The following is a 25,518-nucleotide window of genomic DNA, read 5'->3' as shown; positions in this document are numbered from 1 at the left end:
AAACGTGACTTTGGTATAAACAAAGATGGCGGACGACAGGCAGTGTCCCATTGTAAATATTGAATAGTTTAATATTTACATTTTGAAATCGGTGCGGCCAGGATGGACTTCCGAGCCGATCTAAGGATGTAAAATACTCTCTTAACATACCTCACACCACAGGAATATCTGGAAAAATATCGGAGCACTGCTACCCGGCATTAAGGTGTTCCTGAGATCTCGCTTTCACAAGGATGTGACAGATGTGAGGTCACAGTGACCTTGACCATTGACCGCAAAAATCTAATCAGTTCATCCTTGAGTCCAGGTGGACGTTTGTGCCAAACGTCCACTCCGGCGTACCGGAGATATCGCGTTCACGAGAATGGGACGGACGGACGGACGGACAGACAACCTGAAAACATAATGCCTCTGCTGTCGCCAGTGCGGAGACATAAAAAGTGTGGAGAGGCTTTGGGGGCCTGATAGGACTCCCTTCCTGAGAAGCTGAACGATATGCTGTTTGACCCATGTTTTTTCCTTCATCTTCTTCCCATGCTGCGTCACTCTGTGGCCTTAAGAGCATGGAGCGGGGGGGGCTCTGCGTCGAGGGAAGGACGGGTGCTGGGACTATAAGGCCAGGGGTGGCGCTGAGGCTGCAGCCGGGCCCCCGTGGTGTCCCAGTCTGAGTAGCAGACACAGGAGAAGTGTTGGGAAAACACATCCCCGGGACAGACTGATCTCCCTCCAATAACAGAGTCACCACGTCTAAATAAACAGTCACCTCCTGAGTCGGTCCAGCACATCCACACTCTGCTCTCCGGCCCTCACAAGAAGATGTTTTCTCCAATATCATATTCTCCCGTCTTATAGCCAAAATAAAGGGAGACTCAGGGAAAGTTACACCTGTTTATGTCCTGACTGAAACGAGAGCTGCAGATTGAGCCTTCCTGTCATATTTGGTTACTTTCATCAGGACCACACAGCTGATGTAGCTCATGTGGACACATGCTGCTGTGAAGGAAGTTGTGGTGATGTGCAGTCACGTTAAAGTTAGGGTCGGTAAGGTTGATAAACTAGCAAGAGTACGCTAGATTTTAAAAATGATCCAACCTAAACACCCAGCCCAGTGTTGACAACTCTTTTCCAATGACAGTAGCTAGCAGTACTAGCTCCAAAAGTCCCCAAATCTAGAGAGAAAGTCCCTGCAGGCCTCCCTCCTGCAGGAATAAAACCCTGTTGAACTGTTTGCCAGGTAAGGTTAGGTAAGGTAAGGTAAGGTAAGGTAAGGAAAGTTGACATGGAAAACAGGAGCGTAAGTGAGGAATGATGTACATATATGCATTCATTTTGCCAACTTTCAGTAGGGGTTAACATGTATGCCTTATTACCTCCTTCTAAGGCCAAAGGCCTTTACCACTAGTGTACCACTTTGGATTTAAAATGTAAGGGTGCAGGTTGTATCCACGCAGACCCTCGGCCGTTTTCTACTTTTTCCTTTTGGCTCGCTGCGGTTTATTTTGGTTGAAGGATACAGAACGGATATGACGTCACGTTACTCAGACTACAACAATAAGAGCGGTAAACTTCCTTCTACCTCCACATGGACTCAAATGAAACAAATACATTGATTCTGGCATTAAAAAATTAATTTCAAAATCGCAAAAAAGAGATGAATTAAGTTTTTTTTCCCACCCCTCTTTGTAACTTTTCTGCACAGTATTGCACACTTGGAATAACGAGCCTGTCTCCAGTGTGTAGAGCTGAGTGTGGGTTTTTATAGTAAAAACAATGATCAAACAAATCGATATGTGACGGTGCGAGACTTTAATATTCGATGGAATGCACGTAACACGAATATTTGTGTTGGCCTTGGTGTGAGAGGTTTGAACGCAAAAAAAAGTAAACAAATATTCCGTATTTTGTGAAAAAGCCTTTAGACCTTCCTGATGGACAGACACAACCTTATCTTCCTAAACACTGAAGTACACTTTAATAGTCATAAACCATCTTGTGGTAACACTCCGTACCGTCGCTGAATGCCTGGAAGATCCTGGCTGCGGTTTAGATTTCCATTCCTCTCCCCTTTTTCACATTAATAAATCTCACGTTGCTAGTATGTGTTTTGATATCTGTGTTGTTGAAGCTCCCTCGTTGACCTCGCCCTTATCCCTCCCTTGTGCCAACAGACACATCCAAAACTTGGGATTAGGATACTTGGAAATCACAGCATGGAGTTCCTCTGAGACTGACCTTTGGCCCTGACAGTGAGGTGATGATACTCAGCAACACAAACAACGCAGACACACACCTGTGTGTGAAGAAAACCAAATGTGACTGTGAGAGAAAATGATTGATGATAGAAAACTTACCAGGTGAACGTAAGGTACAAAGTAGCCATAGAGGGCTGCAGGGATACCGAAGGCCCAAATGCGATATCCCAAAGACTTCCAGATGTTGACGTTGAAGATCCGGCTCATGGGTGGGCACCGGCTGCCTGTGCGGGTGTTGCTGGATTTGACCGGCAACAGGGGCCTGTAGGTGAAGCCGGCCAGCATCAGCACGAACATGAGGATGCAGAGGACGCGCATGGTGTTCTGGAGGCCCACTTTTTCCAGCAGGCCCGACAGCGCAAAGGGCAGGGTGATGGTGAAGACGCTGCTGCCGGCCGTCACGATGCCGTTCACCAGACCCAGGCGCTTCTTGAAGTAGTGGCCCAGGATGACCAAGCTGGGCTGGTAGGCGAAAGAGCAGCCGCAGGCGAACACAATGCCGTATGTGAAATACAAGGGGCCCAGGGACCTGTGAGGGGACAAAACAACAAGATACATCACTGTATGACTCGCTGCTGATATTACTGTATTTCACAGGACAAAAGTTCATCCACAAGACGTCTCCTAGCAGAGAGTCAGTTATTGATTTACATTAGTGTTCCTAAACAAGTTCTCATGGCACTGACTCTAAGAAAAGCTGTCAAACCTCTCTAAAGGCCAAAAAAAGCCCTCTGAGCTGTTTGTATATGACTCATTATGCAGTCTTTGTACTCCATCAACAACATAAGGCAAGTAAATGTTTGATTACGGTTTTTCAGCAGCAAAGGATAATGGCTCTCTTGGCATTATCTTTTCTGTGAATGTGTAATAGTGTCTAACTGTTTTTGATTCAGTTGGTCGTAACATTTCAGCCTGGTCTCCTAAGAATTATGCTCCCATACAACGAAACTGCATTGTCAATTACATTTGAGGTAAATGTATTTTCTCCCAGATTACGTTTGTTTTTGGCGTATCAAAAATATGTTTCTAATCAAAGTCCATGTAGTGAGGAGGTTGGGGTAGATGGATGGATGGATGGGTCAACACAAGACTTTCACCCAGGAGACCACTGTTCGTGTCCCGTGTGAAAACAAAAGTCAACATTGACTTATTTTAATTTACGTCCGTAATAGGGCTGACAATCGATTAGAATATTTAATCGTGATTAATCACAAATTCATCGTACATTTTTTATCTGTTCAATGTGTACCTTAAAGGGAGATTTGTCAATTATTGAATACTCTTATCAACATGGGAGTGGACAAATATGCTGCTTTATGCAAATGTATGTATATATTTATTATTGGAAATCAATTAACAACACAAAACAATGACAGATATTGTCCAGAAACCCTCACAGGTACCGCATTTAGCATAAAACAATATGATCAAATCATAACATATCAAACTGCAGCCCAACAGGCAACAACAGCTGTCAGTGTGTCAGTGTGCTGACTTGACTATGACTTGCCCCCAAACTGCATGTGATTATCATAAAGTGGGCATGTCTGTAAAGGGGAGACTCGTGGGTACCCATAAAACCCATTTTCATTCACATATCTGGAGGTCAGAGGTCAAGGGACCCCTTTGAAAATGGCCATGACAGTTTTTCCTCGTCAAAATTTAGCGGAGGTTTGGAGCATTATTTAACCTCCTTCCCCCGACAAGCTAGTATGACATGGTTGGTACCAATGGATTCTTTAGGGTTTCTAGTTTCATATGATACCAGTATCTTCACTCTAGCTATAAGACTGAACTCACTACAACCTAAAAATTGCAAGTTGCGTTAATGCGTTTAAGAAATTAGTGGCGTTAAAATTAATTTGCGTTAACGCTTTATTATCGCGTTAACTTTGACAGCCCTAAAACATTCACAAATACTATTAAATATGGGTTAAAAATGGGTTTGCCTTGTTATGATTTGTGCATATTTGTTTATGCTAAATGCAGTACCTGTGAGGGTTTCTGGACAATATTTGTCATTGTTTTGTGTTGTGAATTGATTTTGTATAATAAATATATACATACATTTGCAGAAAGCAGCGTATTTGTCCACTCCCATGTTGATAAGAGTATGAATACTAAGATAATATAAAAGTAATATATATAATACAAAATATATAAATAAGACAAATCTCCCTTTAAGGTACATTTTGAACAGATAAAAAGCGTGTGATTAATTTGTGATTAATCTCGATTAACTATGGACAATCATGCGATTAATCGCGATTAACTATTTTAAGCGATTGACAGCCCTAGAATGATTTAATCAGTGTGTCTGTGACAGCCTTGTATGACTGGATTGTGTTGTTGCGATATTATATATAGGCCTATATGAATTACTTGTAAAACAGATCTTGGTTCAACACGGTAAAATTATTTGTGTCTAGTGGTGAAGGTCCAAAAAAAATATAGGACGGTGCTTCCAAGTGGTTTCAAAGTCCTGTTCGGGGTAAATAAATCTTAACAGTGAAATCACATGACTAAGAAATGTTGCACCTTGAACTGTCCGCTGCAGAACTCGGCTGTCAGCCTGCCCTGTGAAATGTGTGTGTCTGTATGACAGCCACTTGATAAACGGTAATTCGGCTGTTTCATTTATATGTTATATTTATTGAACTTGAAAGTGACCAAGCAACGGTTGAACACTTGCTGCTTTGTTTGGATCGCACATGTCTGTGTGTTTGTGTGCATTTGTGTGAGTGCTCCCTCACATGTAGACGTATGGAATCCCAGGAAATTATTAACAACTCAGTGCTAAAGTGCAGAGCCTCTTACCCACAGATGATAAAAACTAAAATGAATCTGTACACTATCTGCTCAGCAGCAACCAGCAGACAGACAGTTAGAGACTAACTGGTGAGCATAGTGGAGCGTTTAGCAGCTAAAGAGACAGATATTTCCCTCAGGAGTTGGTGGAGACCAAAAACAGAGCTAAAAGAGAGGGAATATGGACATGAATGATCGTGTTGCTCTTTAACTGCTGGGTTTTGCTAGCAACTTGTGTTCACAACTTGTTTCCACTGCCCTAAATACACATCCAAAACAGATACAGTATATGTCAAGCTCCTGATCATTCAATATATCTAAACTATGAAGGGACAACATAAATCTGTTGGCTAACTGATATTCTTGACTGAGGACCGAAGTTAATCACTACCCCAATAACCTTGTAGAAGAAGGTATCATGTATAGACCCCTTGTCCGTTAAGTGGAAACAGAGTAATTCTCTGAACACGTTAGTTAACGCTGGCTAGCAAGTTTTGTTGGCTTGTTTTTTTAACAATGGCTGAAGGAAATACTAATTTCCCTCAATATGTACTGTCACTCACTCTCCAGGATCACGAGTGTTAGCTGAGAAAGTTAACATTAACCAATGGGACCAGATTAGCCGACCCCTACGCCAGGAGTCTCCCGGGAAACTCGGAAGGGTTGGCAAGTATGCCGTGACTTAATCATGACGTCGGCTGTAAAAGAGTCTATACTGTATATGCAATGATGACTTGATGACTTCCTTTTGAATTGAACAACTTTTTTCCTTCCTTACGTGACAAAGGAGCTGGCCAGTAGGCCGACGAGGCCGACAGCAGCGCCGCCCACTGCGGTAACTCTGCAGCCGAGGATGTCGGTGAAGACGCTGACGATCGGAGAGCAGAAGAAGATCATCCCCATGGACAAGGAGCCCACCCATGCTGCAGGAGATACAGAGAGAGAAAGCGAGAGAGAATGAATGTATGAGAATACCTCACACAACAGTGACTGATTATCATTCACATCCAAAACAAAACCGTCTCCAGGAACACGGTGTTGTTTAATATTAATGCTACGGACGCTGACTACAAAACAAAGCCTGGTGATGCAATAATAGAACACTGTTGCTCTTGTTTCCATGATGCACACATTTATTTAAATTGCACAGTCAATTTGCTCAGGCAACCAGTCTCCAGATGTCTTACAGGTCATGAGTTTCCTGTTTTAGATCTCGCTCATTAGTCATACTGTACATTGTTTGCATTTACATCCATTTTTCATTGTAACCTTGAAGAAAACATGTTCGGTAAATGACTTAAGACGTGCAACAGCAGGAATACACATTGGCAGGGTGTGACAGAGTGGACAGGAAGGAGTGATCAGGAAAAACACTTGGGCGTGATCTGAACAAGAAGTACACGGATACCATGGGGGTAAGAACATAATCCACTTAACTTCTTCAGTAGACTCAGAAATTACTAAAAATGATCCAGGCAACAAACTAAACTAATAATGTTTCTAAAATAGCGACAAATCAAGGTACTTAATCATATCCAATCCAATATTACCATGACGCAGTCCTGCCTGTTGGTCCAATGCAACTAGAGATATTAAAGGGATAGCAACCTCAGTATAATCTCTACTGGACAAATCATGTTATCTCATGGTTAAAGGGACACTCCACCAATATTATACATGTAGGTCAGTTTACTAGTCAAGAGGAGAACTAAGCCTGTGAAAACATAATATCTTCTGTGGCTCTGGAAATGCTTTTTCAAGTTTGAAAAAATAACGTTGATGATGTCATTAAATTATCTCAGCCTGTGCTTTGAGATTACACATTTTTTTGGCTGCACCGCAGAGGACCAGCCCTACAAACTCAAAAGTCTGTCACTGAGTGATGAAGTTACACGATTGGTCGGCCCAGTGTTGGAGTTTCCTCATAAGCCGTTGACAACGGTTAGTGTAAAAGTTTCTAGGGAGTTTCCGGAGGCGGCGAGTTGCACTGGTCCGTAGCCTAGACCTCAACTTTACGCGAATGAGGAACGGCCAACGTGACGCCCCGTCTCTCGAATCATGCCACGACGCTACCAGAATGCATTGCACGGCTGCTTACATAGACAATGAATGGGAAGCGTGGAAAGGACAGAGGCAGAGGTGTTCATCTACCATTACAGGATTTAACATTATAGACATGACCAAGGACTTTTTGTGTGACAATTTAGCCACAAAATTCACAGACTGACTGTACACGGTCCAGACATATACTCGGTTTGAACCGAGCTTTGTTACAAACTGGGGTGTGGAGTTTGAAAGACCTGAATGTTTACCAGGCAGGGAGGGTCTTACAAAAATATGCTATTGATTGCATTATGGGAAATGTAGGATCCAGTGCTTTTGGTGCTTGACTTACTAGGGTAGTGGTTCCCAACCTATTTTCCTTGAAGCCCCCCCAACTTGTATCTAAGTTACAACCTCCCCATATTTTCATCTCCTTAAAAAAATTGCAAATCCTCGAAACAAAATCCTCAATTTGAATAAAGCGAGTGTATTAAATGAGTCTTTTTTTTAAGAAATCAACTTTCTTTAATGAACATAACTTGTCAGTGTGTGAGCAAACAGTTTTTTGACCGCAGTGAAAATGTTGTTTTTGAAATGCTAAACGCCAACATAATCCATTGAAGCAGAATATTTCATTAGATAAAAAACTATTTGTGAATTTTGGAAATGACAATATCTATCTTTTTTCAATACATTTTGACTTTTGGACTTTACAATGATTATGATTTTAGTTATACATGTGCAAATCTAGGGCTGCACGATGGTGCAGTGGGTAGCACCTAAGGGGGGCCCGGACCTCAGGTTGGGAACCACGGTACTAGTACTACTCTATCTACTATATGTCTGCTGTTTCAATTCTGACCATTATTTTTTTTTTATCTGTTTCTTGTAAATCCCCCCTCTCTATGAATGTATAAATGCTAAATGATATTGTCATATTGCCAAAGCCTAGGTTCAGGTTTGCATAAATCTCTTGGTACTGCTTTACCTGCGCTCGCTGAGCAATATCTGTGAGACTAGATTGTATTTTCTCAGGCACAATAATGGCACTACGCCATTTCAAGCCAACCAAAGTGATTATATTTATTGCAAGTCAGATGTGCCTCTAAGAAATGTCAGCAGAGCTAAAACTCTGACAAATCAGGGCGACTACAGGAAACATCCGCAGCGTTTGCTTAATGCTCAGTCAGCAGTCTTCTGTGAGTCTAGGGTTAAATACCACTGTCACATGCTGCAGCAGATCTCTGACTAATATATGTTAAGATACATAGGACACATTTACAGCAATACAGATAGGCAATTCTGAGATAATCAAAAAGCACTGGAGGGCTGGATCATTGTGGGATTTATCAAAGAAAAGTAGAGCGAAATAGTGTTTAACTGTAGGCAGACTAAGAGAACTTATCTCTATGATCTTATCAAAAGTTGTTTTTATTAACGAATGGGCAGGCATGTATGGGTTGGGAGCAACAGATGTCGCTGTAGAAATGCTTCATAAATATCACGCTTTTATCATAAATATCACGCTTCTTATCAAAGAAAAAAGGCAAACATGAAGAAGGGGAGTGAAAAAAACCAAAGTAACAATACTGACAAAGCACTCACGTACACAAATTGCATAAGCCCTTGTGCAGTGCCCTTTGACCATAAAGAGGATGGGGAAGCCGGGAGTGAGTGACATGTTTTGGTAGGAGCGACTGCCCGGGCCGCTTTTAGGTTTCCAGTGAAATCACATATCCTATACTAGATACTGTAACAGCATAGGTAGGGTTGAAAATGAGCACATGTGACACAGAGGTTGTTTTTCTCAATTCCGAAGCGAGGACAGAGGAAACTTGTGGGAAAATACAGAGCAGCTGGAGTTTGAGTGTTTTTGTTGCCTGTTTTTTAACGTGAGTAACGGGAGACCACTGGGTCAAGTTTCAGGGTTATTACTGGTTTCACCGCTGTCTTTATTCTCCCTGAATCCTCATCTCACCCCATGCTGTCAGAGTATCATACACTCTCCGGTTGGCCCATAAGATAAAGGTTATGAAGCAGTACAGAATAAAAACACCAGCTACCCTTACAGGATTAATCACAACTGTACTGTGAGTTTGGATTAAAGTTAGACTAGAGAGAACACCTTTGTTTTAGTGTGCTAAGAGTCTCCAGTCAACGCTAACTGTTAAGAAAACCAAACTTTAACATGGATACAATTTAGTTTTTTCCCTCTTATCAGACCTGATGAAGTAAATGTAAAAAATGTAGTTGTTGTCACGGTAACATGCTCACAATGACAATATTAACATGGTGATGTTTAAAATGTAATGTGTTAACATGCCAAAGAACGTATTATGCCAACAAGTGAAAGTCAATTTTTTTTGTTCCATTGCAACAGCAACACTTATCCGCCATTTTGGACTGAAAGCGACTACTGGACGCCAGTAAAAGGTACGCCTAAAAAGTGCCGTACAAAAGTAAAACTAAATTATTTCTATTCTATTGTCATATTTTACCGAAATGGCCTGTGTTGAACAATAAAATACTATAAATATAATAAGCACTTTCAGTCCAAAATGGCGTCAGCGGCTGTTGTAAAAAAACAAAACACCGGAGTTTCGTCTCTTTGCTTCTATACTCTTTGACCATACTATTGCTAACATTAGCTAGCATGCAAATAAGTACAGCTGAGGCTGATGGGAATGTCATTAGTTTTGCTCATGAACGAAAGTATTGGACAAATTAAAATTTTGACCTGATGATGGCAATAAAGCAGAAGTCAGGGGATCACCAAAGTTATGATGATTCATCCTGAGGGGAACACAAATGTCCAACTTTCATGGCAATGCATTTAATATGTCAGCCTGCTGGTGGCGCTAGAGGAAAAGTCAGAGGATCGCCAAAGTAATTAGGATACATCATCTGGGGACATTGTTTGTACAAAATTTCATAGCAATCCATCCAATATTTCAGTCTGGACCAAAGTGGTGGACCGACCAACGGACCGACATTACCACTCCTAAAACCATGAGTTGGCTAAAAGTATTTCTCTCAGTTTGTCTCAGGTAACATTTTATACATAAATGTACATTTCAGGACCACAGTTGGGCATTTTTGTGTAGACATTTGGGACCTTCCCTCCCTATTTCCCACACTGCTGTGCTCCATATAATTGATATGAGTTTTATACAATGTACAGATGCTGAAGTTTGAGTGGTTAGATACTCATTTGCCAAACTTGCTCTCAGTCCTGGAGTGAGTTAAACCAAACTTGACAAGATCAACAGATGTTTACCGGACACAGAGCAGCAATGTCCCTTAGTCAGATTCTGTACATATTTTTATTTCCACATATAAAAATACTGATGTGTCACCTATATTTAGTTACTGTTCTCTCACTCAGTGCCCTGCTCTGGTTTCCCTGTGTGAGCACAACGCACAGTCAAAGCTTCTTAGGATCTACTCCAGACACTGCAGTCAGAAAAATGACCCAAATTCAATGGGGTCCACTCTGCCTGGTCTCATACTTGTGGGGATATCAGCCCGCTTTAAGCTACATAATGTAATAAATGGCAGTGAACAAGAAAGGCAAAGAATCCCTCAAGGACAACAGGAAATTGCTGTTGTGGTTTCATCTGCTGGCTCTCTTGATTTAAAAGCATTTACGCTTCAGACAAAGAGGAATTCCAGATTGAAAAATGTAATATCAGGATTCTCTCTGTCCCAGTGACATCCACCGATAGCCGCGGGCCCCGCTTGGACACTGACAGACGAGGCAGAGTTGCCCTAAATCGTCTGTCTGCTTTGTTAAAGACTACTTGCTAGAAACCACTCTGCTCTGAACCCGGTCACCCCACAATGACTGTACCTACAGCCATGAAAACTGCATAAAACTCTACCTATGTAAAAAACATAAAATGGATTCAAAGCCAATGAAGTGACACCTCTGAGAGTTCTTGAACTGCAGACTCTGCACTGAAATCTTGTCTGTTTTATACATGTCCGGTATCAGCTGTAATCATGCTGTTTGACCCTCTTGTGCTGCAGAGAACAGTGGTACCAAACTTTTTTGTCTGACTTATCCCAACAGCACTATCAACTGTTTATTCAATATTTTTAGCTAACTACAGTGGAAACTGCTTATAGAGATCATGGTTACCAAAAGCTTGGGACGGAATCATTCCTCTACAAATGCTGTTTAAATAATGTGCTTATAGTAATCAAGTATTCCGCTTACAGTGTTCATTTGGGTCTTTTCATACATGGCAACATATGGAGAAGAAAAAGTAAAACCATGGTAATTCTATTTTTTTATTTATTTTACTCCCATGATGCTTCGCCTCGCGGTAACCCATCTGCTTCCGGCTGGCTACCTGAGGCTGGGGCTGCGTGCCACATTGAAATCATGACGGGAGAAAGAAAGTAATATTTTTCTCTCAGTGAAAAATGTAGTCTCCTCGAAGCTTATGACGAACTACGGAGCCAACGAGACGCAGCAGTGAAACTTGGTGTTCCTCAGGCTACTGCACCTTCTGTTGATTGAACACCACGGTTGAAGCCGCCCTCGTCAATGGATTGATAATGTCACGTAATGCCCCCTTGAGTTGGCCTACAGTCGGCTATATTTTATATACAGTAATGTAATATAGTAATATACTGAATAAAATTCTACACAGAAAAGTAATTTAATTTGAAAAAAAAAAATGTAAACAGGTGTAGGCTACCTGTATTTTGAAACAGTCAATAAAAATGCACTAAATAGCGAAGCTGTCCGTCTCGTTACTTTATATTCATGCAATACATATACAGACGTAGGCAAAGTTGTTGGTAACGTTCCGTTAAAGAGAGAAAAACCCACAATGGTCACTGAAATAACTTGAAACTGACAAAAGTAATAATAAATAAAAATTCACTGAAAATTAACTAATGAAAATCAGATATTGTTTTTGAATTATGGTTCAGCAGAATCATTTAAAAAAACAAACTAATGAAACTGGCCTAGACAAAAATGATGGTAACATTAACTTAATATTTTGTTGCACAACCTTTTGAGGCAATCACTGCAATCAAGTGATTTCTGTAACTCTCAATGAGACTTCTGCACCTGTCGACAGGGATGTTGGCCGACTCCTCGTGAGCAAACTGCTCCAGCTGTCTCAGGTTTGAAGGGTGCCTTCTCCAGACAGCATGTTTCAGCTCCTTCCACAGATGTTCAATAGGATTTAGATCCGGGCTCATAGAAGGCCACTTCAGAATAGTCCAATGTTTTGTTCTTAGCCATTCTTGGGTGTTTTTAGCTGTGTTTTGGGTCATTATCCTGTTTGAGGACCCATGACCTGCAACTGAGACCAAGCTTTCTGACACTGGGCAGCACATTTCGCTCCAGAATGCCTTGATAGTCTTGAGATTTCATTGCACCCTGCACAGATTCAAGACACCCTGTGCCAGATGCAACAAAGCAGCCCCATAACATAACCGAGCCTCCTCCATGTTTCACATTAGGTACAGTGTTCTTTTCTTTGGATGCTTCATTTTTGCGTCTGTGAACATAGAGCTGATGTGACTTGCCAAAAAGCTCCAGTTTTGTCTCATCTGTCCAAAGGACATTCTCCCAGAAGCTTTGTGGCTTGTCAATATGCATTTTGGAAAATTCCAGTCTCGCTTTTTTATGATTTGGTGTCCTCCTCGGTCGTCTTCCATTAAGTCCACTTTGGCTCAAACAGTGACGGATGGTGCGATCTGACACTGATGTACCTTGACCTTGGAGTTCACCTCTAATCTCTTTGGAAGTTGTTCTGGGCTCTTTGGTTACCATTCGTATTATCCGTCTCTTCAATATGTCATCAATTTTCCTCTTGCGGCCACGTCCAGGGAGGTTGGCTACAGTCCCATGGACCTTAAACTTCTGAATAATATGTGCAGCTGTAGTCACAGGAACGTCAAGCTGCTTGGAGATGGTCTTATAGCCTTTACCTTTAACATGAAGGTCTATAATGTTCGTTCTGATCTCCTGAGACAACTCTCTCCTTAGCTTTCTGTGGTCCATGTTCAGTGTGGTACACACCATGACACCAAACAACACAGTGACTACTTTTCACCCTTTAAATAGGCAGACTGACTGATTACAAGTTTGAAGACACCTGTGATGCTAATTACAGGACACACCTTAGTTTAATATGTCCCTATGGTCAAATTATTTTACATCTTTTCTAGGGCTACCATCATTTTTGTCTAGGCCAGTTTCATCAGTTTGTTTTTTAAAATGATTCTGTTGAACCACAATTCAAAAGCAATATCTGATTTTCATTAGTTAATTTTCAGTAAATTTTTATTTATTATTACTTTTGTCAGTTTCAAGTTATTTCAGTGACCATTGTGGGTTTTTCTCTCTTTAACGGAACGTTACCAACAACTTTGCCTACGTCTGTACAAATGTCAATAAGGGGGTAATCTGTATGAGAAATAAAGAACTGTTTATTCATTACTTTTAGCTAACTATTTCAGCTGTTTATTCATTACTTTAAGCTAACTATTTAAACTGTTTATTCTTTTAGTTAACTATTTAAACTGTGTGCGAAGCACAGAATGGCCCTCATTGATCCCTGATGACTTCACTTAAATTTGTGAATAAAAGAAAGCCCGCATTAAAGCAACTGGTTGAAGAGTTATCTATTAACCAAAGTGAATGGAAACAGCTAATGGACGGGCATACTTGGCTCATATTGCAGTGGTGTGACAGACCCTTTTCCCGGCTTAGTCAAATAAACAGCTTGTCCGTGTAGCACATTCTAGGAATCTGTTGACTAAAGATGCTCAGGCTAAAGTGTAGTTCCACACCAGACACCACTTAAAATGCTGTCTGTCTCGGGCTGTTGCACTAGAATAAACACAACCTGTGGAGGAAAAGGTGTTAATAAATCAATTGCTCTCACTGCCAACAAACCAGAAACAGGACCAGATGTCCCTCTGTATCACCACATTAACATGGAACAATGCAGTAGGGATTATGATTTCTCTCTGGGTGTTTTGCCATGATGTAGCCGTAATATTTATAAAACTTGCTTTTTCAAATGAAGTCTTTGTTATGTAAATGGTGGTAATAGATGTCTTTAGCTTATTAAAGAGAAAAGGAAAGTGCAGGTGTAGAATGTGGAGATCCTTGGATTATACCCTGACAGAGCTTTGTTTCCTAAAAATGAAGGTGAAAACCCACTCACCTTCTAAAAAAAAGAACAGTGGAGCCAGCAGCAGGGTTAATGGGTTTACAAGCTGTGGCCGGTGTTGAGCTGAACATGTTTGGCACATAGCTGAGACTCATTACTAATGTCCCTCCTGAGGGGAGCTACAGTAACAGAAGAACAGACACAAGCGCTGTAACGTCTCCACAACTGGTTTGCTCTGAAATTTGCCAAAATAGATGTGTTCTTTGTAAATGTAGAGTCTGGATGGGACTGAAGAGCAACCAACAACAACTCTCCTATTACTAGTGACCAGAGTGTCAGAGAGTAAGTGGGTGTGGGATATTAACTGCAGAGAATGTGTTTTCAGCTTACAGGATGTCCTCCGATAAGGGGCTCCGCCTGTGCACCTTAGTGTTACACTGATCCAGTCTAGTCTTAAGTATGAAAGCCCCCAGAACCAATTGCGATTCATAATTAATCCCTATTTGGACAGGATTAGCTCAACAGGAGGAGGTACACTGCAAAGAAAATCCACCTGATCCTGATTTGATTTCATTGAAAAGACATGAAACTAATTTAAGTGATGTTGTGCTTCCAATGCAAATGAACTAGGGCTTAATCGCAAATTAATCACATTTTTTATCTGTTCAAAATGTACCTTAAAGGGAGATCTGTCAAGTATTTAATACTCAACATGGGAGTGGACAAATAATGCTGCTTTATGTAAATGTATTTATATATTTATTATTGGAAATCAATTAACAACACAAAACAATGACAGATATTGTCCAGAAACCCTCACAGGTACTGCATTTAGCATAAAACAATATGCTCAAATCATAACATGGCAAACTGCAGCCCAACAGGAAACAACAGCTGTCAGTGTGTCAGTGTGCTGACTTGACTATGACTTGCCCCAAACTGCATGTGATTATCATAAAGTGTCTGTAAAGGGGAGACTCGTGGGTACCCATAGAACTCATTTTCATTCACATATCTGGAGGTCAGAGGTCAAGGGATCCCTTTGAAAATGGCTATGCCAGTTTTTAGTCGCCAAAATTTAGTGTAATTTTGAATTATTTAGGTTTTCTAGTTTCATATGATGCCAGTATCTTCACTCTAGCTTTAAAACTGAGCCCGCTACAACCTAAAAATCACAAGTTGCGTCAATGCGTTAAAGAAATTAGTGGCGTTAAAACACATTTGCGTTAACGCATAATTATTGCGTTAAATTTGACGGCCCTAAAATGACCATTTTGAGATTTTTCTTAAATTGGAGGTTATTTTGTTAATAATAGTGGGACGGTCTGCCGTGTTTGGAGATATCGACAAAAGTTTTATTTGAATTAAATGGAATTGCCCCGCTGCACTGGCAGGATCTTTCACAAAAAAAAACGTTAAGACTGATTCAATCTCTAACTGCCTCTTTTACAGTGTGGGGGTGGTGGTATAATCGTTACTGGCACGGGTCCACGGTTTCAGTCCAATCCTTTTCTGTCAGGTCTGATAAGATTTATGTGGCTTTGACAGCAATAATTTCACCTGACATAAGTAGATGAAGGAAAAGCAGCTGCAGCTTGAATTAATGTAATAACTCAAAGATTCCTGCAGGTGAAGCCTGACTTCTTCTCAGCATGGAAGCACCTGAGGAAATTCTTGCTACTATTCTCAGAAACTTCAGCCCCCCTGACAAACTGTAGAATTAATGTGGTCTTACAGTAAAAATATGACTGTACAGCTGTTGCTGTTTGATCACAAAGAGCCCAGTCATAACCCCAATCAGGGCTTCACGGTGCTGCAGATACACATCTGGACATGAATGGACCGTAGAACCACAAGTAACACTCCATCTACTGCTGGTAGCAGCTGGAAGCCATTTATACTGGACCGCTCCGCTGGAGGCTCTGGAGGGGGAGAGGCACTGAGGAGCGCCAACTTTTTGTGCGCTTGCATCCCAAGTTCCAACTCAATGTGTTTTCTGGCCTCAGAGCACAGGAAGTGAAACCTTATGCCTGATGACACAGCACCAAAGTCGGGTAGCGACCACAGAGTAATTTATGGATGTGCACACTGAGGGAAAACATATCATATGCATGTTTGGAACGGCTTCTCTCTGCAGTGGATACAACAGGTCCATATGAAATATGTCAAATGGGAGTTGTGGGCCCAGTGTGTCAGAGGAAAGGGAATGGGGTGGTGTGTCGGGGCTGGTTGGTGATTGGGGGAGCTTTTCATCCACCCCCTTTTTAAGTGCAACAGTATAGAGATGGCTCCAGGCCACAGGCCTGACTGCTATCTGCATTCAATCTGAGAATGAAGCCACATCAAAGCTTTACACAAATCTACTGAACTGCAGACGAAAGGTGACTTTAGATAAATCAAATAAAAGTAATAAAATCATTTTTTACATATACATATTACACATAGTCATTTGATCCTTTGTTACTATAAAAATACTGATTAGAGCCGTGGATGTACAAAGTACCATTTTTTAAGTACTTTTTATTATAGCTTTTACAAGTTGGACAACTACTAATAACAACTGTAAATTCACTGTAACTAATGTAAACTGGCAAACCCACACTGACTAATACAAATAATTTAAAAATACTGAATTGTTTATATATAATAAGATCTCAAAGACGCCTGTATAAAAAAACAAGAAAAGATTATCTTATCTTATCTTTTCTTGTTTTTTTATACAGGCGTACAGATATTCCTTTATTAGTCCCACAGTGGGGAAATTTGCAAGCATTAAAACTACAAGGAACTTTTGGATTGACTTTGGCTAGGGCTGTCACGATATCAGATTTTCATTACATGATTATCATGGCCAAATTAATCGATGATGACGATATCATCGCGATATCTTTATAAAGTTTAAAAAGTAAAAAAAAAATGCTATCAGTCTTTAACTTTGTTTATTGTGTTTTTTCTTGTTTTTGGCAAATGGATTACACTCAAAATATGAGTGTAGGGAGGTGGAGAGAGATAATCTGTAACCACATATTGTTAACATTAACTATTACGGTTATCACCACTACCCGTTTATCAAGACACCCCTAATTTTGGCGGTCCCTGTGGACAAAAGCTGTGGTGTTTCCGAGCACCAGAGTCCCTTTAAAAAAACTCTAATTTCACTGAGGCAGGGTCTGACAGACTGCCTCGCTCAGTCCTGGTTCTGGTTCTCCCGTGCCTCCCTTCCCTCCAGTGGGCCCAGCAATACGGCCTGGGCCTCTAGCAGCGTGGTGTCGGTGTTGGCTACCAGCGAGGTGAAGCTCTGCACGTCCTTCCTAGGCCTTCAGCCTTGAGGGAGGTAATGATACCTGACCAAATCCATACAAACAGGTTCTTTAGATTAGATAAACCAACAATGGCACTTTGCCTTGAGCTAGAAGAGTTAACATCCAGAAGGAGTTGCACAAACCAGCACTGGGTCAGGGTCCTATTTCTTGTTGGTGGTTTTACAGCTACCGCACTTGAACTACATTTCATCTAATGTTGGCAGAGGGAGGTCAAACTCCAACCAATTACTGGCATGTCAGCTGCCTACTACTGCAGTGAAGTCTGTTGCTGTGTGTTATAGTGATCGTGAAACACATATCCTGGCTACCTCACACTCAGCATGACACGCCAAAAACAGACAGTGATACTAAAACAATATTTTCAACTTCACCGTCCAATCCAGCGACAAAACATCTGATTCATGTGTCGTTCTCCCCTCTATGTTTTCCTTTCACACTGAGTGAAAATAATATTCAGCCAAAATATGTTCATATGACTTCTTGTTACTGACGTGAACGTCAGTAAACCACGTGAGTTCAGGTTACTACTCAAGATTCATCTAAATGGCACAATCAAGGACTCTAGACCTTCTGTTTGGTCCAGAGGTCTTTGGCTGCTCCAACATTAGACGAAAGGCAAGTGGCTTTTCTGGCACGAGGCCTAGGAATAACCCCATCTGGCATTCCCACAGCGAGGGAACCAGAACCTGCAACACAGATGTGAAGGCCACTGACCTGATAGTTCAAGCCAGTCTATGGGCTGGACTTCCCCGCCCCAGCATTACGCACTGTGATTGGTTGAAGGCCATTTCCAATTTCCCAGCTTTGTGCACGTTCTCTTTGGCACTAGAAAAGACAACAGCTGCCATGTGATAGCTGCGGACGTCAATCAGCCTGTCATGATAAACCTGTCTACAACAGAATATGTCCCATTGGGGAAATTCATCAATGTCCAGCTGCTTGGTCCTTTGAAATGTCTTCATGCCACAAGACTAAAGAAATGCAATTCACATTTTGTCTCAAGCCGCAAACCGTAAACAAGATTTTATTGTAAGAAGCTTAGCAATGATTTTCTTTACTGTTGATAATGTGATATAACAGGCCTTTATGTTAAATAAATGGGACGATGCGTCTCCACTTCCTCCAGCTGTACAAAAGTGAAGCCAAAATATCCCGGACAGTAGTGATCCTTGAGTGGAGTTGTATCCAGGTCCCACTCATGCACGCGCCCGACCCAATCGCGAGCCGAGCTCGGCCACAGCTTGTTAGCACAAGGTAGCTCTTTGGCTTGAAAGACACAACAACAAACCAAACTTATCTGAACATACATCAGCGTGATAAGAACTACCTAAAATGACAGAAACCATCTTTGGGAAAGATTTATTTGACGTGTTCTTTGGCGTTTTAGTTTGACCCATGTCCCATCCACTAACATGGAGGAGGCAGGATTTATGACCTATACTGCTGCCAACCACCATCACTTTTGGTCATGTCTAGATGGTTACCCACAAGTTGTGAAAATGTGTGAAAACTCTCACGAGACTCGCTACTCAATGACCTGTTCTAACCTTAATCATTTGAGGTCAACCTCAACCATTTCGCGAGAGTTTCGCTACTTGTGGTAACCTTCTAGACACAACCTTCACTTTTGGGGAGCTGTCATGTCGTCCATCTTTATTTACAGTCTCTACTTTGAGCGATGTGATCACAGATAGAGAAGTTCTGACCAGAAACTTCAGTGGAAAGTGCAGCTAACACTGTAGAGATCCTGCTGAGACAAAAATGTGCCTTACAGCGCAGTTTCTTAATGGTGTTTTTTTTTAGTTGTTTAAATCTCCTTATGGTTAATCATAAAGAACCCCTTCTACAGCCTCAACCAGCTAAGAGTGAGTTAATTAAATAACAGTGAGCTCTGTGGGGCTGTAAACCTGCCTACTGCCTTATCAGTACAGGAAGATTAAACCATACAAGGCACTAATTCAGATGAATTATTAAAACAATAAATGTAGCATGACATCTATGAAGCAACATAACCTGTGACCTGAAAAGATACAGTTGGTGCCATGTTGGGTTAACTAAAAGCACCCCCAAAGTGAAAGGACACACATGGGCCATACTAATTTGATTAAAACAGGACTCGAGCTAGATTTTCATTTCTGAAGGAATTTCAAATGCCACCACAAAGTGACCTGCCGTGTGACAGATGGATTATTGTCCTTAAAACACACCAATCACCAGGAAATGAACATTATGTTTTAATCCAAAAGACTCACTGGGACCAAAAGGAGTGATATTCTGTAACACATGTTCTGATTACACAAGTAGGGATAAGGACGTCTACCATAGGAATTATTATCTTTAAAAAAAAAGATACTGTAACTTCCATACAACTTTTTGAGGAGCTGTTAATTGATCCTGTAGACTTCCTGCAACTGAGCTAAGACAGCTGCTCACATAACGTTACCTAAAAGCCGTTTCACACCAAGCACAGATTTTTGTCCAAAAAATCCACACAGAAATTTACAAAAAACGGATTTTGTAGGTTCTTATGAATGCTCGCACACCCCTGGGGAACATTCGTGCAGGGGGGAAAGCAGATTTCTCCTTGCGGCAATATAAGTTTGACCAATTAAATCACCAATTTGGTTTCTCAATACTCAGGATTGTACGACAAACACCGCAACGACTACCTCAACAACCAAATAAAGGACAATATATGGCTTGAGATCGCCAAGCAGCTGGGATACGATGAAGACGGCAATGTAGCTGATATGCACTTGCTAACATTAAATGTTGATCATGGAACGGGGTTAGCCACAACAGCTAACGTTAGCATCACATTTGGGGGCTGATTAGTTTATGTATTATGTAGTTGACGTTAACCCCTTAGACATTCTCTGTCTGGATAGGTTGTAGGTTGTTGTGTGGAGTGGACTGGACGCGGCACTATTTAGGAGGAAACTCATTGAGCCTTAATCCCAAAACGTGTGTAAGGTATATCAAACCATTTATACTAGGGCTGTCAATGTTAACGTGATAATAATGCGTTTGCGCAATTGCGCTTTAACGCCACTAATTTCTTTAACGCATTAACGCAATAGATCTTTCTGAGGTTGTGGCGGGCTCTGCTTTAAAGCTACAGTGAAGATACTGGTATCGTATGAAACTAAAAAACCTAAGGAATCCATTGGTACCAACCATGTCATACTAGTTTGTCGCGAAGGAGGTTAAATAACGCTCCAAACGTACGCAAAATTTTGGCGAGGAAAAATTGGCATGGCCATTTTCAAAGGGGTCCCTTGACCTCTGACCTCAAGATATACTCAAGTCAGCACACTGACACACTGACAGCTGTTGTTGCTTGTTGGGCTGCAGTTTGCCATGTTATGATTTGAGCATCATTTTTTATGCTAAATGCAGTACCTGTGAGGGTTTCTGGACAATATTTTGTCATTGTTTTGTGTTGTTAATTGCAGAGCAGACATCCACCAAAGTGCGTGACTTTAAAAACAGATCACAGCTCACAGCTGGCAGTGCCGTGAGGTGGTCGGCTTATTATTAACACGGCGTGTTTCTGTGTTATATCCGGATAATTCCCACTGGACCTGGTGTGTATAGTTGCATTTTCTCATCGCACTGGTGAGAAACTGCTTTAATCTTAGAAAGTAGGTAAAATATACCAACTCCCAACTTAATAATTTAATAATGTTTGGTGGTTTAGTATTAAATGCACTGTTGCATTTCATAACTCAAATGTACAAAATACCAGTTTATCACAGGAAAAAAGTGTTTCCACGTGGAGGTAGTTTCTAAGCATATGCCGATTCAACAGGACGAGTGAGAAGAAGAAGAAGCGTGTTGCAACATGTGCGTTGGTATGTCCTCTGTTGGGTCTCACAACATAGAGGGAGATCAGATGGGTTTCCTGTGTGTACAGTAACTGCCGGTATTACAGTCCCACAGACACACAGCCAGTGCTGCTTGTACAGTGAGCATACAGTCCCCATAAAGAACAAATGTATAAAATGACCTATCACTGCACTTTTTTTTTAATCACATCCATTCAAACTGCACCCATGTGGGACAAATAAAGTCAAATTAAACCAGATGGAATTGTCCCCAAAAACAAACATCATAACAAGACAACATGAGGCAAGTCTATCATTATGTACTGGGATTTTACATCTCACTTCATCACAACTCTTACACACTGCTGCGTGTAACATCATAGCCTCTTGGCTTTTTAATATGTCATTAGTTAAGGCCAAAGTAGTGTCATATCTTAAGTGCAGACAGGCCAGTCCCCTGCATGTATAGATAGATAGGTAAAGTCCCACTTGTGCCAAAAACAACCTCCTTGTATTGAAGTCAGCCCTAAATATGTACTTTGTAATGAGTGACATGCTAAAATGTTTGCTAAAGTAAATCCATTAATGTTCAGTTTGTCTTCATGAACAGCAGTACTATATTTACCCTATAGAGCTATATATGCAGACAGCAGATGGAGGGGTCTGGCAGCGGGCTGCAGTGTAAACTTGGATTGAATGGACACTGCTGTCTTAAGATAAACTGAGCTGAACTGTGCAGATAGGTGAGGTCATGTCCTCAGCATAGTCAGTCTCTGTCTCTGTCCGACAAATGCTAAGGGAAATACTGGACAAATGTAGTGTAGGATTAAAATGATAATTTTACTAGTTAATTTGCTATTGACATGTGATGGTACTACTCAACAATTTCAGGGCTGCGGCTAAGCAATACTTTCATTATCGATGAATCCATCTGTTCTTTTTTTTTGTTTAGGTTTGCTCTGATGAAGGTCCATAACCGGAGATCCCTTAGACTTCAATGCAATTTGACGTGTTTGAACAGTTTGTAAGTATTCATCTCTTGTCAAACAAACATGTCATGTTTGACATGTTTGTTTAACAAATTAACAAGTTAACAAGTTAAACAAACACCGTTGATTTGACATTCAGGGCCTCGTTTTTTTGCGCCCTCAAATCCATTGTTGTGAATGTAGGCGCGTGGCAGACGCAAGCGTTCCCAAGCGCCTACTATTCATGGCGCAGCGGCTTTGCCCCAACACAGTTCAACTTTTGGAACACTGCAGTGCGTACTGCATGTCATGTGACAAGGAACAACCAATCACAGGCGGCAGATACCTTATCTTTCTTCCATAAATATCCGTCTACGGTAAATATATGGAGGAGAAGTTAATCACTCTAGTGCAGGGCTACCCAGAGCTTTACTATCTGTCCCATAGACTATTTTACTGGCTTCACCCTTTCTGTCCGAAGACGGAACAACATCCGGTTGAAAGGTCAACCAGACAGACACAGACACATCGAGCAATAAAGTTACTGAGGGGGATTTACGGTAATGGAAATCCACTTATCTTTGTTTCAACATTGTTTAGTTTAGTCAGTGAGGCTTTTACTGCTAAATTACCACAACTTCATCATCGTCATTGCAGGGTGAAGACAGTAAAATAGTCTGTGGGACAGATGGTAAAGCTCTGGGTAGTCCTGCACTCAAATTATTAACCTCTCTTTCATATATTTACCGTAGACCGATATTAACGGAAGAAAGAAAAGGTATCTGCCGCCTGTGATTGGTTGTTCCTCGTCACATGACATCTGGTGCGCACTGCAGCGTTCCAAAAGTTGAACTATTTTTTATCTCAGAGCGTAGCCCAGGTTGCGCCCTGAAAACGCTTGGGAATGCTTGTGTTGGGTAGTATTAACCACTTACTATTCTATCATTAACTTTAACAACAGAATGTTCTATCGCAGGAATAAATCAATCCAATGAGAACATGATTATGAGAGATGATAAACACTGAGATCTAATTATGTGCTATGACTATAAGTCATCCCTAACCATCTCTAAGGCACTTCACCAAGCTAATTTAATCACTCTGCATTGATTAATAGTCTTTATCATTCAGTTCTGTCAATTAAAATCTGTTTTTCTCCTGATCGCACTGTGACAAAAATACCAGCGTCGGAAGGAAAGGGATCGAATTTGAATGATTCATGATGTTTATCAGGTCTTTCTGGCCTCTCATCCTGCCTGTCAAGGCGACGGGGGCCCCTCCCACCGCCTCACGCAACCCCCTGCATTTCCTCTAAACACCGGTGTTCAACTACAGAACCACTCAACGAGCTGATTAATGCCCGTCACCCCTCCTCTCACGACAGGAAGACCCGCTGTAGAGCGCGGCCGTCCTGGTTGAAGCAGCACTTCATGTTCTCCCTCTCTGGGAACAGACAAACAGGTCGGGGAAAAAACACGCAAATGAATGTGCGCTCACGTCAAGAGGTGGACTAGTGAGGGAAAAAACAGGGCAGAGCAGGAAATGCACTGTTATTGTCATCAGAGAAGCAAGACGGCAACACACTGACTAAATATAAAAATACAATTGCCATGGATCATGCCATGGTGGTGATTCTACAGAAGAGAAAGCTTTTTACCGTCTGCTGGCACGTCTCAGGAAAACAAAACCTGACAGACGCAGTATGTGAAACATACCCCATGACACAGCAAGTACAACAACCAGGGAAAGTGCATTGCTACAACCCCATTGACTAGGAAATGCTTGGCATTCAGCCTCGATGAATACCTTTTGTGACGGACTAAATGAAGCAGTGACAGTGCGTCTGTGAGAGGTCTGGATGCAGGATGACAGCTGGGTGACAGCTGGAGACGATGCAGCTCTCTCATCGGATTACAGAGTAAGAGGAAAACAAGCAGTGTGGTATTCACGTAGCAGACTCGTTGTTACAAAGCTAACAAGTTGGCTTCAAACGTTGTCTGTTAGAGGTGAGAAACCACGTTCTCACACTGTGACAGGATAAGAGGGGAAGCCAACTGAACATAAAGAGAATACGGAAAGACTTTATATGAAAATAACAATGGCAGTACTGGGGCTAGAACCAGTTACTTTTGATTAAAAGTCCAGCTCTTTCCACTTTTTTAAATTAATTTTTTATACTTAAAGGTGCTTGTGGAGTTTTCTTGTAAACAAACTATCAATTAAAATATTTAATCACACTTATTGTCGAATGATTGTCCATAGTTAATCGTGATTAATCGCAAATTAATCTCTCATTTTTGATCTGTTCAAAATGTACTTCAAAGGGAGATTTGTCAAGTATTTAATACTCTTATCAACATAGGAGTGGGCAAATATCCCGCTTTATGCAAATGTATGTATATATTCATTATCGGAAATCAATTAACAACACAGAACAATGACAGATATTGTCCAGAAACCCTCACAGGTGCTGCATTTAGCATAACAAATATGCTCAAATCATAACATGGCAAACTGCAGCCCAACAGGCAACAACAGCTGTCAGTGTGTCAGTGTGCTGACTTGACTATGACTTGCCCCAAACTGCATGTGATTATCATAAAGTGGGCATGTCTGTAAAGGGGAGACTCGTGGGTACCCATAGAACCCATTTTCATTCACATATCTTGAGGTCAGAGTTCAAGGGACCCCTTTGAAAATGTTTGCCATGTTATGGTTTGAGCGTATTTTTTATGCTAAATGCAGTACCTGTGAGGGTTTCTGGACAATATTTTGTCATTGTTTTGTGTTGTTAATGGCAGAGCAGACATTCGCGAAAGTGCGTGACTTTAAAAACAGATCACAGCTCACAGCTGGCGGTGCCGTGAGGTGGTCGGCTGATTATTAAAACGGCATGTTTCCGTGTAATATCCGGATAATTCACACTGGACCTGGTGTGCAGTTGCATTTTCTCATCCCACTGGTGAGAAACGGCTTTAATATTACAAAGTAGATAAAATATACCAACTCCCCAAAAATCCATTTAATAATTTAATAATGTTTGGTGGTTTAGTATTAAATACACTGTTGCATTTCATAACTCAAATGTACAAAATGTTTCTGGACAATATTTGTCATTGATTTGTGTTGTTAATTGATTTTCAATAATGACT

At 41.2% G+C, this 25,518-nt stretch overlaps 1 protein-coding gene across 1 annotated transcript in view; it reads right to left on the bottom strand.

Moving 5' to 3' along the window:
• The window catches only part of slc16a10 (solute carrier family 16 member 10), a 47,013-nt gene that overhangs the window by 17,241 nt on the left and 4,254 nt on the right, over nucleotides 1-25,518 (bottom strand). Inside the window, exons 2-3 of the mRNA XM_074616100.1 lie at nucleotides 5,839-5,983; nucleotides 2,352-2,781 (exon numbers count right to left, since the gene is read on the bottom strand). Coding sequence (XP_074472201.1) covers nucleotides 2,352-2,781; nucleotides 5,839-5,983 — 575 coding nt within the window. The remainder of the gene's footprint in view (nucleotides 1-2,351; nucleotides 2,782-5,838; nucleotides 5,984-25,518) is intronic.

The sequence above is a fragment of the Sebastes fasciatus genome, chromosome 18 (genome assembly GCF_043250625.1).
Source record: "Sebastes fasciatus isolate fSebFas1 chromosome 18, fSebFas1.pri, whole genome shotgun sequence".
NCBI classification, from domain to species: domain Eukaryota; kingdom Metazoa; phylum Chordata; class Actinopteri; order Perciformes; family Sebastidae; genus Sebastes; species Sebastes fasciatus.
This window is presented reverse-complemented; position numbering and strand designations above follow the sequence as displayed.